Here is a 12,696-nt window from a genome sequence, read left to right as displayed (position 1 = left end):
CCCAAATGCAAAACTCTCTCTCTCTCTCTCTCAAATGCATACATTAACAAAAAAGCAGAGACAACAAACAAGGAAACCAAGTACCTTCAGAGTCTGCCAAAAGAAAACTTAAAATACAAGAACGCTTCGTATGTCAAAATTTCCTTAATTTTATGCCTTTGGCCTAATCTAATGCACAAATTTGAATGGAATATATTTATATGTGTGTATATATATCCTTACATTTGAATGTGAATATTTTAATTTATCTGAAGGGTCAAAATTGCTGAGTGTTGAGCCTTCGACTAGTCACAGTCTTGGCCTGTTCTCGCTGTATCCAACTACGGCAGATGGTGGAAGATGACCAATGCAGATCTCATGCACTGTTGCAAAGAGAGGGAATTTCTCCACCCATCCATGGTGTTTTAAAACCTCGTAAACCTCTTTTGCCGTTAAGACACCCTTCAAAAAAGTATACCGGGTTAGATTAAATGGTAGCACAATGATCAAGAGAAACTCTAACAAATTGCTGCACATTTTTTCATTGCAAGTTTTTCTAGGATGGACATGAATACTTATGATAAAGCTTCAGTTGGTAATTGTATGGCATTATTTGTACATTCAAAAGTATGAATTAAAACAATCAAACAATTGAATGTGCGTCCTATAGTTGATTCCTTGAACTTCTCTGGATGCTACTGTTCTTGTTTCTAACCGATGGTAATGTGCTGATGTTTCTGATTCCAGTTTTCCTGATCAGATGGAGACGGGGTCCAACTCTTAACAGTGGCACTCTCTAGGATGAACTTGCAGCTATTCTAGGCATTTGTCATTAGCTTTAGCTAGTATGTTGTTTAGGGTGCAAGGCTGTTCATTGTATGCTCTTTTTTTTTTTTTTTTTTTGACCTTTGGATTAGTCTAGTATTTGTTTGAGCTGGGCAGTGCTTCGTGTTTTCTAGAAATAGCTGATATTTTTTATTGAGCTGGTGACTTTTTTCTAGCATAGTTTTCTCTAGTTCGAGAGATTGTAAAAACTAAAAATTGCCAAAAATTAAACCAATTCTCTTTTATGATTAGTTTAGCATCCACCTGTAACTTTTGGCCGTTCAGCATCTCTGCTTCAAGCTCATCAAAAGACCTGAACATGAGAACGAGCAAGGTCACATAACAAGTAACACTATACTGCTAATAAAATTTTAAATTTTGGGCAAAGCATAAAACTAAATATGGCAACCTTTTCCCGCCATTCTTAGCGAAAGCCTCTGCAACTTTCCTGTTTCTTCCTCCCACTGGCATGCACAATATAACAACGTAGTTTGAAAAATATTAAATTAAACACACAAGAAGAAGGAAGAAAATTTTATCTGCTTTCATACAGCATGTTGTGATGAGATCAGCTACACCACAGCTCTCAAAGAAGGTGCTGTCCCTAACAGATGAAAACATCAGCTTCGAGAAGGCCTTCATCTCTATCAGACCTATTCTCATTATTGCAGCCTAGAAAAAGTGCATACAAATAACGGATCCAGAGAGTTAGTAATAGCAAATTTGATTGCATGGCATTTTGGGCCAAGGGATACAAACTTAATTAGAAGAGAAGTGCTTGCATGCACTTACCTTGGTATTATTACCCATATCCAAGCCATCCACAAAACCTGTCCCATCCAAAGATAAATCAATGACCCCATTTACCCATTAAAATATGTGAAAGGAAAACAGATGAAATGATTTTGAATGACAAAAACCTGCAGCTATGGCCACTACATTTTTCAAAGTCCCACATAATTCAACTCCTTCAACATCCTGGACCTGTTATTTTTGTAAAATGCAGAAGAGCTCCAATGAACATCAATGATTTAATGGACATCAAGTCAAATAGTCATTGAATGTTTATCATTTTCCTTGGATGAATTTGGACAATTGTGTCCATTGGAAGCTGAATATAATGTTCATAAGTTGAAAAATTAATGCATGGCACTCACTGATGAAACTATGAAATGGGGAGTGGTGAACAGCTGAACCCATCTCTCTGCAATATCTTTGTTATCTCGGTATCCGACTGTTGCTTCACTGAACTTCTCCACAGCAATCTGCACCAAAGAATCTCTAATCCTTAGGAAATCCGGAAATTGAACCAGATGGCAAAAATATGTGATTTACAGAAAAGAAGCCGAAACTTGGGCAATGGATAACCTCATTAGCGATGTTCGCTCCCATTAGAACGCAACAATTGATTCCAAGCTTCTCTGAGACGACCTTTGAGATCATGGATGGGCCTTCTGTCTTGACCTCCATACCTTTGATGAGGGAAATGGCCTCCACCTCCGGCTTTAGCTTCCCAGCAATCCTCTTGCATATCCCGTCAATGAATTGATGTGGAGTCACAAACACCAACATGTCTGCATCCTTTGCTGCAAAATTCATCCACTAAGATCAATTTCCAATTGATAATTTGACACCCAGAAGAGAAAAATGATCACATTACCAGCCAAACACTCTAAACATCAAAATTTGATTAGTATGCACCTGCATTTTCAAGGTCTGGGTCGGCAATAACATTTTCACCAAGCTTGATCCCAGGAAGGTACTTAACATTCTCCTATCAAAATCATAAGAGGAAAAAAAAATATGAAGAAGATTACTAAACATTGTATTCCATTGAAGAGGGAAAAATTAGTGTAATGGAACTGGGTTAAGCAATCCTTTTACATTGTCACGGTTGATGACCTCTGTGAGTTTCTCGCCGTTCGGCAATGTCTCCTCGAACACCCACATCTTCACTTCATCTGAATCAGTTAATTTCAAAGCATCACCATCAGAATGTTAAGAAATTCACGCATTCAGTTAATGGGTTCTCACGCATTCATTGTAGCATTCATGACGAATTAAATCAACCGAAACATGCTTGTCATTATGCACAAAATGGCTAACACATTGCGCGCAGTGCACGAAAATATAGAGGACACTAACGAATTAAGGAAGGGAAAGAGGGACGGAGAGTGAAGAACCGTGGAAAGAGGCAAGTTTGAGGGTGTTGGAGGCGACGAGCTTAGCGGCGACACTGCCCCAGTTGCCACTGCCCACGATCGTGACTCTGCGCCTGTCAGTTCCATCCTGTGCTGAATCCATGAAGACGAACAAAAACACGCAGAGATACAGACAGAGAGAAAAAGAGCGAGCTATGCAAATATCAGAGACAGAGGGAGAGAGACAGAGGAAGAGGAAGATGGGGGACTCTAGAATGAAGAGAGAATGTGAAATAAATTCTAAGATGGGTGGAAGAGAGGAGTCGGAGGAGAGAGAGAGAGATGGGAGGGAGGAGAGAGTTTCATGGGGGGCGGACCGGGAGGAGATGCCAGACGCGTTTCGCGGCGAACGACGGGACGCCCTCTCTCGCATCAATCCGGCGATCAACAGTACGGCAGATTTTTTATTTTTTATTTTTTTTTAATTTACTTTTTAGGTGTTGGGGTGTTTCTATGTGCGAGCGCAAATTGTTATTCCAACGAATATGAAATAGTATGGAAATAATTATGGGAATGAATGTTTTTGTTCTAAAATTTAGGGTTGAATATTTTTTTTGTCTATAATTATGGGAATGAATGTTTTTGTTCTGAAATTTAGGGTTGAATATTTTTTTGTTTATTTTATATTTATTAAAATAATATTAATAACTTGAAGTAAAATAACAAAAAGGGGAAAATTTAATAGTGTAAATATAAAAGGCATGTATAAAATATTTATCTTGAATTTTATAAATATGATACAGTTTTATCGAATTTTTTAAAATTAATATAAAAATTTTAATTGAAAAAAATAAATTTTATTCATAATAAAATGATATTTAAAAACAATATTAGATTAATTGAGAAAATTGATTAGTATAACATTCAAGGTTATAAACAAATCAATTCACTTCAATAAGAGCTCGTTCAATTATACGTTCAGTTTAGACTCGTTTAACAAGTTTAAATTAGAGTCATTATAGGCTAGTTTAATAACATTAAATTAAACTTTATAGACTGTAGTGAACTTAAAAGTAGAGATTGCTTTTTCATAAAATTATTTAACTCAAATTTTATAACCTAAATTTAGTGATAAATATAATGTACGTCTAAGGCTAATAGGTTAGCTTGACACTATTAGTGAGAGTCACTTTTCATTTTTTTTTGGCTAATAAACCTCTCATCTCTCAAAATGAGAGGTTTCAAAAGAGCCCAAATCACTATTGAACATTTTAGTAGCTTAGCTTAGCAAAGGTTTGTAAACTGGTTCATTTGTATAATAAATAAGTTTGAGCAAAGCTCAAGGTTCGAGCTAAAGTTTGTTTAAAAATGTAATAAACAAGGTTGAGTATGACAAGGTTTGATTGGATCAATTCATTTGCAATCTTAATCATGTTTTGAAAATCAATTAAACAAATTGAAAACGTAGCCAATTTTTGAAATAACCAGTCTAGTCAGTACAGTCACTTTGGATTAACCAATTAACATCTGTATAACAAAAAATATATATACAAAAAAATAGAAATTATTAAATTATAAAAATACTTAGTAATTATAATGTTACAAAATATTTGTTAGATGTAATTTTTGTTAAAATTTAATGAATAAATACATCATAAAATAAATAAAATATAGTTTAATATTTTTAAATTCGAGTAATCTATTAAAACATGGTGTCAAAAAGTATAAATTCAAAATTCAAAATTTATAATTTAGAAAGTAAAACTATAAATTGAATGTTAGCTCTTCAATGTGTAAAATATAAATGTTAAATGGATAAAGAAACTTCAAATTTATATTAATTAGTTTACCTTTATTTGAGACAATTCACCAAATTTTACTTATTTTATTAAGGTTGTTATATTATTAAATATGATATTCAATCAAACTCAGAAAGCGAGCCGCAATTCGACGAACTGACCAATCTAAGTCGATTTTAAAACTATATATATTTTTCAAAGATATGTTTAGTCATTTTATTTGCATGATGTTGAGAAAAAAAATTATATATGAATAATTCCCATAAGTAAATTAATGGAGTAATGCAAAATAATAAATAAAATGAGACACAAGAAAATTTAACATCCACGGGGCACGACCGTTCAAATCCACTATCACCAAAAAATTATATAAAGTGGGTACAAAAGGCACTAGCCTTACAAATACTTTTAAGTGTATAACAAAAAAAGTAAGATAAAAAGACCTCACCAAATATTATGAACAAAGCTTCCAAAAGAATTAGGTCTGACAAAACGGGTCATACCCTGTCGGGTCACCTGGACCCACCTGTTTAAAATGGGTCCGGATTTAAAGAAGTAGACCCGTTTAATAATTGGGTGGGTCACGGGTTGACCCGTTTATAAACGGGTTAACCGGGTTCGGGCGGGTCGCTCGCCGGGTGACCCGTTAATTTGGATCCTTTATATTATATGCATTCGTCATCACTCACTCTGTCCAACCCTAACAAAAAACCCCTAATCTCTTCTAGCCTTCAAGCTTCGCTCGCTCTCCAGTCTCCTCTGGCGGCCTTCGGTGCTTCACTCTCCTCTGGCTTTTAGCCTTCGGTGCTTCGCTCTCCTTTGGCTCCCAGCCTCTCGGCTTTCAGCCTCTCACTCTCTCAGCCTCTCATCTCAGTCCTCTCCTCTCGGTTCTAGCAGCCCAGTCGCACGCCATCACCGTCGCCCACACTGCACGCCATCGTCGTCACCTACGCTGCACGCTGTCGCCGTCGCTGTCACCCACGCCGCACGCTGTCTGCTTGTCCAGCCCATCCCCCTCCCTCTCACTCTCAGTCTTCCTGGTTCCTAACTCCCTCTCAGGTCAGACCTCAGTGAGCTCACGATCTCGATTCTCCCTCTTACTCTGAGTTCCGCGTGACGACATCAACGGTCAATCTCCCTCTCTCAGTTATCTCAGGCAATCAGACCTCGACGATCTGCGATTCTGCATCTTTCTTTTCACATTTCACCTTTTTTTTTAGATTCAATAAATAAAATAAGTATTTTTAAAAATAAAAAATAAAATTTAAAATTAAAATATATAATTATTTATTAAACGGTTGACCCGTGACCCGCCCGTTTATTAAACAGGCGGGTTAGGGTTGGCATGTGTATGATCCATTTAACATTAACCCGTTTATGACCTGGCCAATTGACGACCCGCCCGAACCCGGCCCGCCTGTCCATTTTGCCACCCCTAAAATGAACCAACCAAAATAGCACAATCAAAATATCTCAATATGCTGTTAATATAACAAAACTGGAGTTACTGAAGTAAGGAGCAGCAGCAGGTTGCTGCTGCAGAGAAGAACCGGCGCAGTTGTGAGAGATGCTGGTGAGGTTGCTGTGTGCATGGAATCTAGAAAATGGAGATGACTCTTGTTGTGGTGCCAAAATTCTGAATGGGGAGGTCGCCTCACTACCGTGCGTAATACTTAGTCTGAGAGAAGCTCGTGCAAAAAGTTAGTGAAGGAAGTGGAGGGGTCACACAGTAAAGGGAGCAGCTAGGCATGCGCAGGGGCTTGTGGAGAAGCCAAACAAAGCGTTTTCCAATTCTTAGGTCCCACAAGGAGGGAAACGAACAAATCTCCCCCTCCCAACTTATGGGGACGACTCCACCAATTTGGCCAAAACTCGACACTTCACATGCTTGTCTCTAGACAATGCTTTTGTCATCATATCCAAACCATTATCATTGGTGTGAATTTTGCCAAGTTGCAATAATTTCTTATCCAACACATCCCGAATTCAATGATATCTAACATCAATATGTTTTGACTTTGAATGGAAGATAGAATTCTTTCTCAAATGAATTGCACTTTGGCTATCACAATAAAAAACATACCTTTCTTGTTCCATGGCCAACTCTTTCAAGAATCTCTTCAACCAAAGCAATTATATGCAAGCTTCAATAATGGTAATGAACTCGACTTCCGTAGTAGATATAGCAACATATTTTTGTAATTTTGATTGCCATGCCACAACTCCCCCTGCAAAAGTTATCAAATAACCTGAAGTAGATTTACTAGAATCAACATCACTGGCCATGTCGGCATCCGTGAATCCATAGAGTATAGATTTATCATTTTCAAAGCACAAACACACCTTCGAAGTGCCTCTAAGGTATCAAAGAATCCATTTTACCACTAACCAATGCTTCTTTCCCGAATTAAAGAGAAACCGACTAAAAACTCCAACAGCATAGACTAAATCTAGTCTTGTGCAAACAATTACATACATTAAGAAACCAACAGCCGGAGTATAAGGAATTTTCTTCATCTCTTCCCTGTCTTTCTCACTTGTAGGACTTTGTTTTGTACTAAACTTGAAGTGACTAGCAAGTGGGCAACCAACGGGTTTTTCTTTATCCATATTGAACCACTTAAGCACTTTTTTAATGTACCTTTCTTGAGACAACCAAATTTGCCATTTTTCATGATCACAGACAATTCTTATGCCAAGAATTTGCTTTGTTGGTGCCAAGTCTTTTATAACAAAAGATTTGCTAAACTCCAACTTCAACTTGTCAATCTTGGAGAAGTCTTGTTCTACAATAAGCATATCATCAACATAGAGTAAGTGAATAATATAAGTATCATCCCGAAATTTTTTCATAAACACACAATCATCCGAAGAGGTTTTTGAGTAACCATGATCAGTCATGAAAGAATCAAATTTCTTGTACCATCTCCATGGTGCTTGCTTCAACCCATACAAACTTTCTCAAATGAATTGCACTTTTGCTTCAACCCATACAAACTTTCTCAAATGAATTGCACTTTGGCTATCATAATAAAAAACATACCTTTCTTGTTCCATGCCCAACTCTTTCAAGAATCTCTTCAACCAAAGCAATTATATGCAAGCTTCAATAATGGTAATGAACTTGACTTCCGTAGTAGATATAGCAACACATTTTTGTAATTTTGATTGCCATGCCACAACTCTCCCTACAAAAGTTATCAAATAACCTGAAGTAGATTTTCTAGAATCAACATTGTTGGCCTTACAAGGCTTAACATCTTACTTTGATGCTAACAAACAAGTAGAACTTAACATATTTGGTTAAGTGTTGTCATTTCAGGATTCAATGATGAATGCAAGGTCAAGTGTTCAGAATGATTCATGAAAGCTTATATTTCAAAGAAGGATGATCAATATGAAACTTAAAGCATGAATTCAAAAATGGATTTAAAGATAAAGCTTGAAGATCATGAGAGCATGAGGATTAAAGATAATTTGATGAAAGCTCAAAGAAAGATGAAACAAGCACAAAGATCTCAAGGAATTCAAGAATTGAAATTTTGAAAGAGTTTATAGGAAATTTCATGTAAGTACTTCAAAGAATTTCAATATGGATGTATGAAACTCTTAAGTTAGTTTCTTGGACCTAGATATCTTTTAACATACTTTGAAAATATTTTTATAAGGTCAAAAATTATTTCAAAAATGTTAGAATCATTTTTGGAATTAAAAGCATCAAAAAGAGGTTTTTCCAAATGCTGTTATTTTTTCTACATCCGCATTGAGATGTATTTTTCTCTATCAAAAACTTCTTATTTTAAAAAGTATTCAAAATTAAAGTTGTAGGATTTTCTCTTAGGTTTCATTTGAAACTAATAAATTCAAATTTGGAGTTACATAGAAAAAGTTATGACCAAAATACTAAAGGGTTCTTGAAGTTGATAGCTTGACAGCCGACTGTCCATGTTCTTATAGGCAATTGTCAGTGAAATTTGAGGCACCTGTTCATGTTCTGTCAGTTGAATGCCACCCTACTACCCCTTTAAAATTACCAGACAAGCAACTGACCAAAAAGGGATAGTCAACTGTCACGCGGCAGATTTTAAATGTTTAATAACGGACAAATTTTTTTAAATGAGATTGCTTGGGGTTCAAACTTTGTGAAAACTTGGGGAATACTCCAAGTCACTTGGGGATCAAGTTACATAATTTTTCAAGTCTATAAATAAGCCTCAAAGATCATTGATTTAATTACCAAGAATCAAATTCAGTTATCAAACTCTCTCAACTATTCTCATAATTGAAAGGCTCTCTTGCTCATATCTTGTGCACGAATTCAACTGAGTATTGCTGACATTCAATCACCAATATTGTGCTACAAATTCTAAATCTTTCAATCATTGAAAGAATTAATCGGTGATATACTTCCTTGAGCTTCAAGTTAAATTCCATATTGTTATTTACTTTGAAGTATATTATAGTGCTGAATTGCTGTACTAATAAGCTCTTTTAGGAGCAAACTCTTTGTACATCTATTTGATTTGTCTTTTGTAGATATTGATGATTCAAGGTTATTTGGATCGTTAGCTAAGCGAGGGGATATAGCTTAGAGAGCCGGGCTCTAGTCTAATTGAAGGAGTGACCGAACGAGGGTACATTGTTTGGAGAGGCGGGCTCTAGTCTATTAAAGGAGTGTGTGTAAACAGTGTTGTTCTACCTGGCAAAGAAACCGATTTTAGTGAATCCTTCGTGATTTTCCAAAAGCGAGGATGTAGGTTAGGTATAAGCCAAACCTCGTAAAAATCCCGGTCTCACTCTCTTTCCCTTACTCTTTATTTTCAGCACATATAAATTGCATGGATGATTTAAATTCTTAATCATTTATACTACGAAGTTTGAAAATTAAGTAAACTGAAGTATAAATTGTTTTTGGGCTTGCAGAAACCGAAAGGGAATATGTTGGTTGATCAATACTTTGCGAAAACCACAAGGGTATACGTTGTTTGGTCAACACCCCAAATAATCTTTAACTAAAAGTTTTTTTAAAGTCTAGGCTTTTGGAAAGAGTGTTGGATTTTATATTGCACATCATATTGAAGAAGCAAATCCATTAATACAGGGCTTTATATTAGCAAGCATAAATTATTATTCACTTCAGGGCTTGGTTCAAATTTATATCCATAGGGCTTATATAAACTAGCAACCATCTTAAGTTCTTACATTACCCAAAGTGCTGTATATTTTAATCTTGATTTGGTTGTTTGCTTTCAAATTGTGGTTGATTGGTTTGATTGATTGATTACTTGAATGATTGAATGTTTGTGTGGTTGTGGATTAAATAAAGAAAAAAGTTTTTTCTAAAATTTAAAGAGTCAACAATAAGTTAATAATTCCTAAAAAGATTTAAAATAAAAATTTTAAAACCCAATTTACCCACCCCTCTTGGGACTACACCTTTGTTTTCAAACATCACTAGCTATGTCGGCATCCGTGAATCCATGGAGTATAGATTTACCATTTCTAAAGTACAAACACACCTTCAAAGTGCCTCTAAGGTATTGAAGAATCCATTTTATCACTAACCAATGCTTCTTTCCCGGATTAAAAAGAAACCGACTAACAAATCCAACAGCATAGGCTAAATCCGGTCTTGTGCAAACCTTGCATACATTAAGGAACCAATGGCTGGAGAATAAGGAATTTTCTTCATCCCTTCCTTGTCTTTCTCACTTGTAGGACTTTGTTTTGTACTAAGCTTGAAGTGACTGGCAAGTGGGCAACCAACGGGTTTTTCTTTATCCATATTGAACCTCTCAATCACTTTTTCAATGTACCTTTCTTGAGACAACCAAATTTGCCCTTTTTCATGATCATGAACAATTCTTATGCCAAGAATTTGCTTTGTCGGTCCCAAGTCTTTTACAAAAAAAGACTTGCTCAACTCCAACTTCAACTTGTCAATCTTGGAGAAGTCTTGTTCTACAATAAGCATATCATCAACATAGAGTAAGAGAATAATATAAGTACTATCCCAAAATTTTTTCATAAACACACAATCATCTGAAGAGGTATTTGAGTAACCATAATTAATCATGAAAGAATCAAATTTCTTGTACCATCTCCGTGGTGCGTACTTCAACCCATACAAACTTTTCTTTAATTTGCATACCAAATTCTCTTTCCCTTTCTGTTTGAAACCTTCCAGTTATTCTATGCAAATTTCCTTTTCCAAGTCACCATGTAAGAAAGCGGTTTTCACATCTAGTTGTTTAGCTTCTAAATTAAAGTTTATTGCCATGCCAAGAACAACCCGAATAAATGACATCTTCACAACTGGTGAGAATATCTCATCAAAGTCCATTCCTTTTTTCTGACCAAAGCCTTTTACCACAAGCCTAGCTTTGTACCGAAGATTCTTTCCATCATTTTTTAACCTAAACACCCATTTATTTTTCAAAACTTTCTTTTCGGGAAGAAGTTTAACCAAATCATAAGTATGATTGTCAACTATGGACTTCATTTCCTTTTACATAGTCTCCATCCATTTAGCTTTATTTTTCATGGTTAATGACTTTTTGTTCTAAAATTTAGGGTTGAATATATTTTTTGTCTATAATTATGGGAATGAATGTTTTTTTTTTTTTTCTTTCTGAAATTTAGGGTTGAATATTTTTTTTGTCTATTTTATATTTATTAAAATAATATTAATAACTTTTTCATGATAAAAAAAATTTATCTTGAAATGATAACCCTGGTTAGAGTTGAAGTAAAATAACAAAAAGGGGAAAATTTAATAGTGTAAATATAAAAGGCATGTATAAGATAAAATTTATCTTGAATTTCTAAATATGATACAATTTTATTGAATTTTTTAAAATTAATAAAAAAATTTAAAATTTAATTTTATTAATAGAATGAATTTTTTGTTAGTTTACTGTTAATCAACTATTAAGTTAAGTGAAAAAAGTAAATTTTATTCATAATAAAATGATATTTAAAAACAACATTAGATTAAATTGAGAAAATTGGTTCATATAATATTCAAGGCTATAAACGAACCAATTTGCTCATAAGAGGTTTGATAAGAGCTCATTCAGACTCATTCAATATATAAACAACTAATTCTCAAGTCTAATTTTGCAATTTGTTTAATAAGAAGTTAGGTTTAAACATGAATGCATTCGACTTATTTTAATTTGTGAAAATTTCAATTATAAGTTCAGTTTGAACTCATTTAATAAATTTAAATTAGAATCATTATAGGCTAGTTTAATAAGATCAAATTAAACTTCATAGACTGTGGTGAACTTAAAAGTAAGGATTATTTTTTCATAGTATTATTTATCTCAAATTTTATAACCTAGATTACGTGATAAAACTAATGCACGTCCAAGGCTAATAGGTTAGCTTGTCACTTTTCATTTTTTTGGCTAATGAAGATCTCATCTCTCAAAATGAGAGGTTTCAAAAGAGTCCAAATCATTATTAAACATTTTAGTAGCTTAGCTTAGTAAGGGCTTGTAAGCTCGTTCATTTGCATAATAAATAAGTTTGAGCAAAGCTCAAGTTCAGTTCGAGCTGAAGGTTGTTTAAAAATGTAATAAACAAGTTTGAGCATGGTAAGGTTCGATTGGCTTAATTCATTTGCAATCTTAATCATTTTCTGAAAATTGATTAAACAAATTGAAAACATAGCCAATTTTTGAAATAACCAGTCTAGCTAGTCTAGTCACTTTGGATTAACCAATTAACATCTATATAACAAAAAATATATATTATTATTTACAATTTTTTAAAAAATATATACAAAAAATAGAACTTAATAATAAACTATAAAAGACTTAGTAATTATAATGCTACAAAATGTTTATTAGATGTAATTTTTGTTCAAATTTAATGCTAAATACATTATAAAATAACTAAAATATAGTTTAATATTTTTGTCGGTCTGGGTGTGCAACTAGAGGGGG

General features: G+C 34.4%; 1 protein-coding gene across 1 annotated transcript; it reads right to left on the bottom strand.

Moving 5' to 3' along the window:
* On the bottom strand, positions 1-3,426 carry LOC131168200 (glycerol-3-phosphate dehydrogenase [NAD(+)]). The gene is made up of 11 exons (XM_058127484.1): positions 2,988-3,426; positions 2,689-2,765; positions 2,506-2,578; positions 2,173-2,390; positions 1,962-2,069; positions 1,725-1,788; positions 1,597-1,634; positions 1,356-1,476; positions 1,214-1,268; positions 1,069-1,117; positions 1-441 (listed from the first exon to the last, which is right to left on the bottom strand). Exons 1-11 carry the CDS (start codon positions 3,376-3,378, stop codon positions 289-291), a joined length of 1,347 nt encoding a protein of 448 aa, XP_057983467.1. The 5' UTR covers positions 3,379-3,426; the 3' UTR covers positions 1-288.
* Between the last annotated feature and the right edge of the window lie 9,270 nt (positions 3,427-12,696).

The sequence above is a fragment of the Malania oleifera genome, chromosome 11 (assembly GCF_029873635.1).
Source record: "Malania oleifera isolate guangnan ecotype guangnan chromosome 11, ASM2987363v1, whole genome shotgun sequence".
Classification (NCBI taxonomy): Eukaryota; Viridiplantae; Streptophyta; class Magnoliopsida; order Santalales; family Ximeniaceae; genus Malania; species Malania oleifera.
Note: the sequence above shows the minus strand (reverse complement) of the source record. Positions and strands in the feature narration are given on the sequence as shown.

What these genes read in the sequence shown, in the direction of transcription:
- LOC131168200 (XM_058127484.1), bottom strand. Translation starts at nt 3,378, where the DNA reads ATGCGAGAGAGGGCGTCCCGTCGTTCGCCGCGAAACGCGTCTGGCATC. An exon ending in CAAACTTGCCTCTTTCCACG is followed by an intron (nt 2,766 to 2,987) that starts GTTCTTCACTCT and finishes TAACTGATTCAG; the next exon opens with ATGAAGTGAAGATGTGGGTG. An exon ending in ATATGGGTAATAATACCAAG is followed by an intron (nt 1,477 to 1,596) that starts GTAAGTGCATGC and finishes CACTTTTTCTAG; the next exon opens with GCTGCAATAATGAGAATAGG.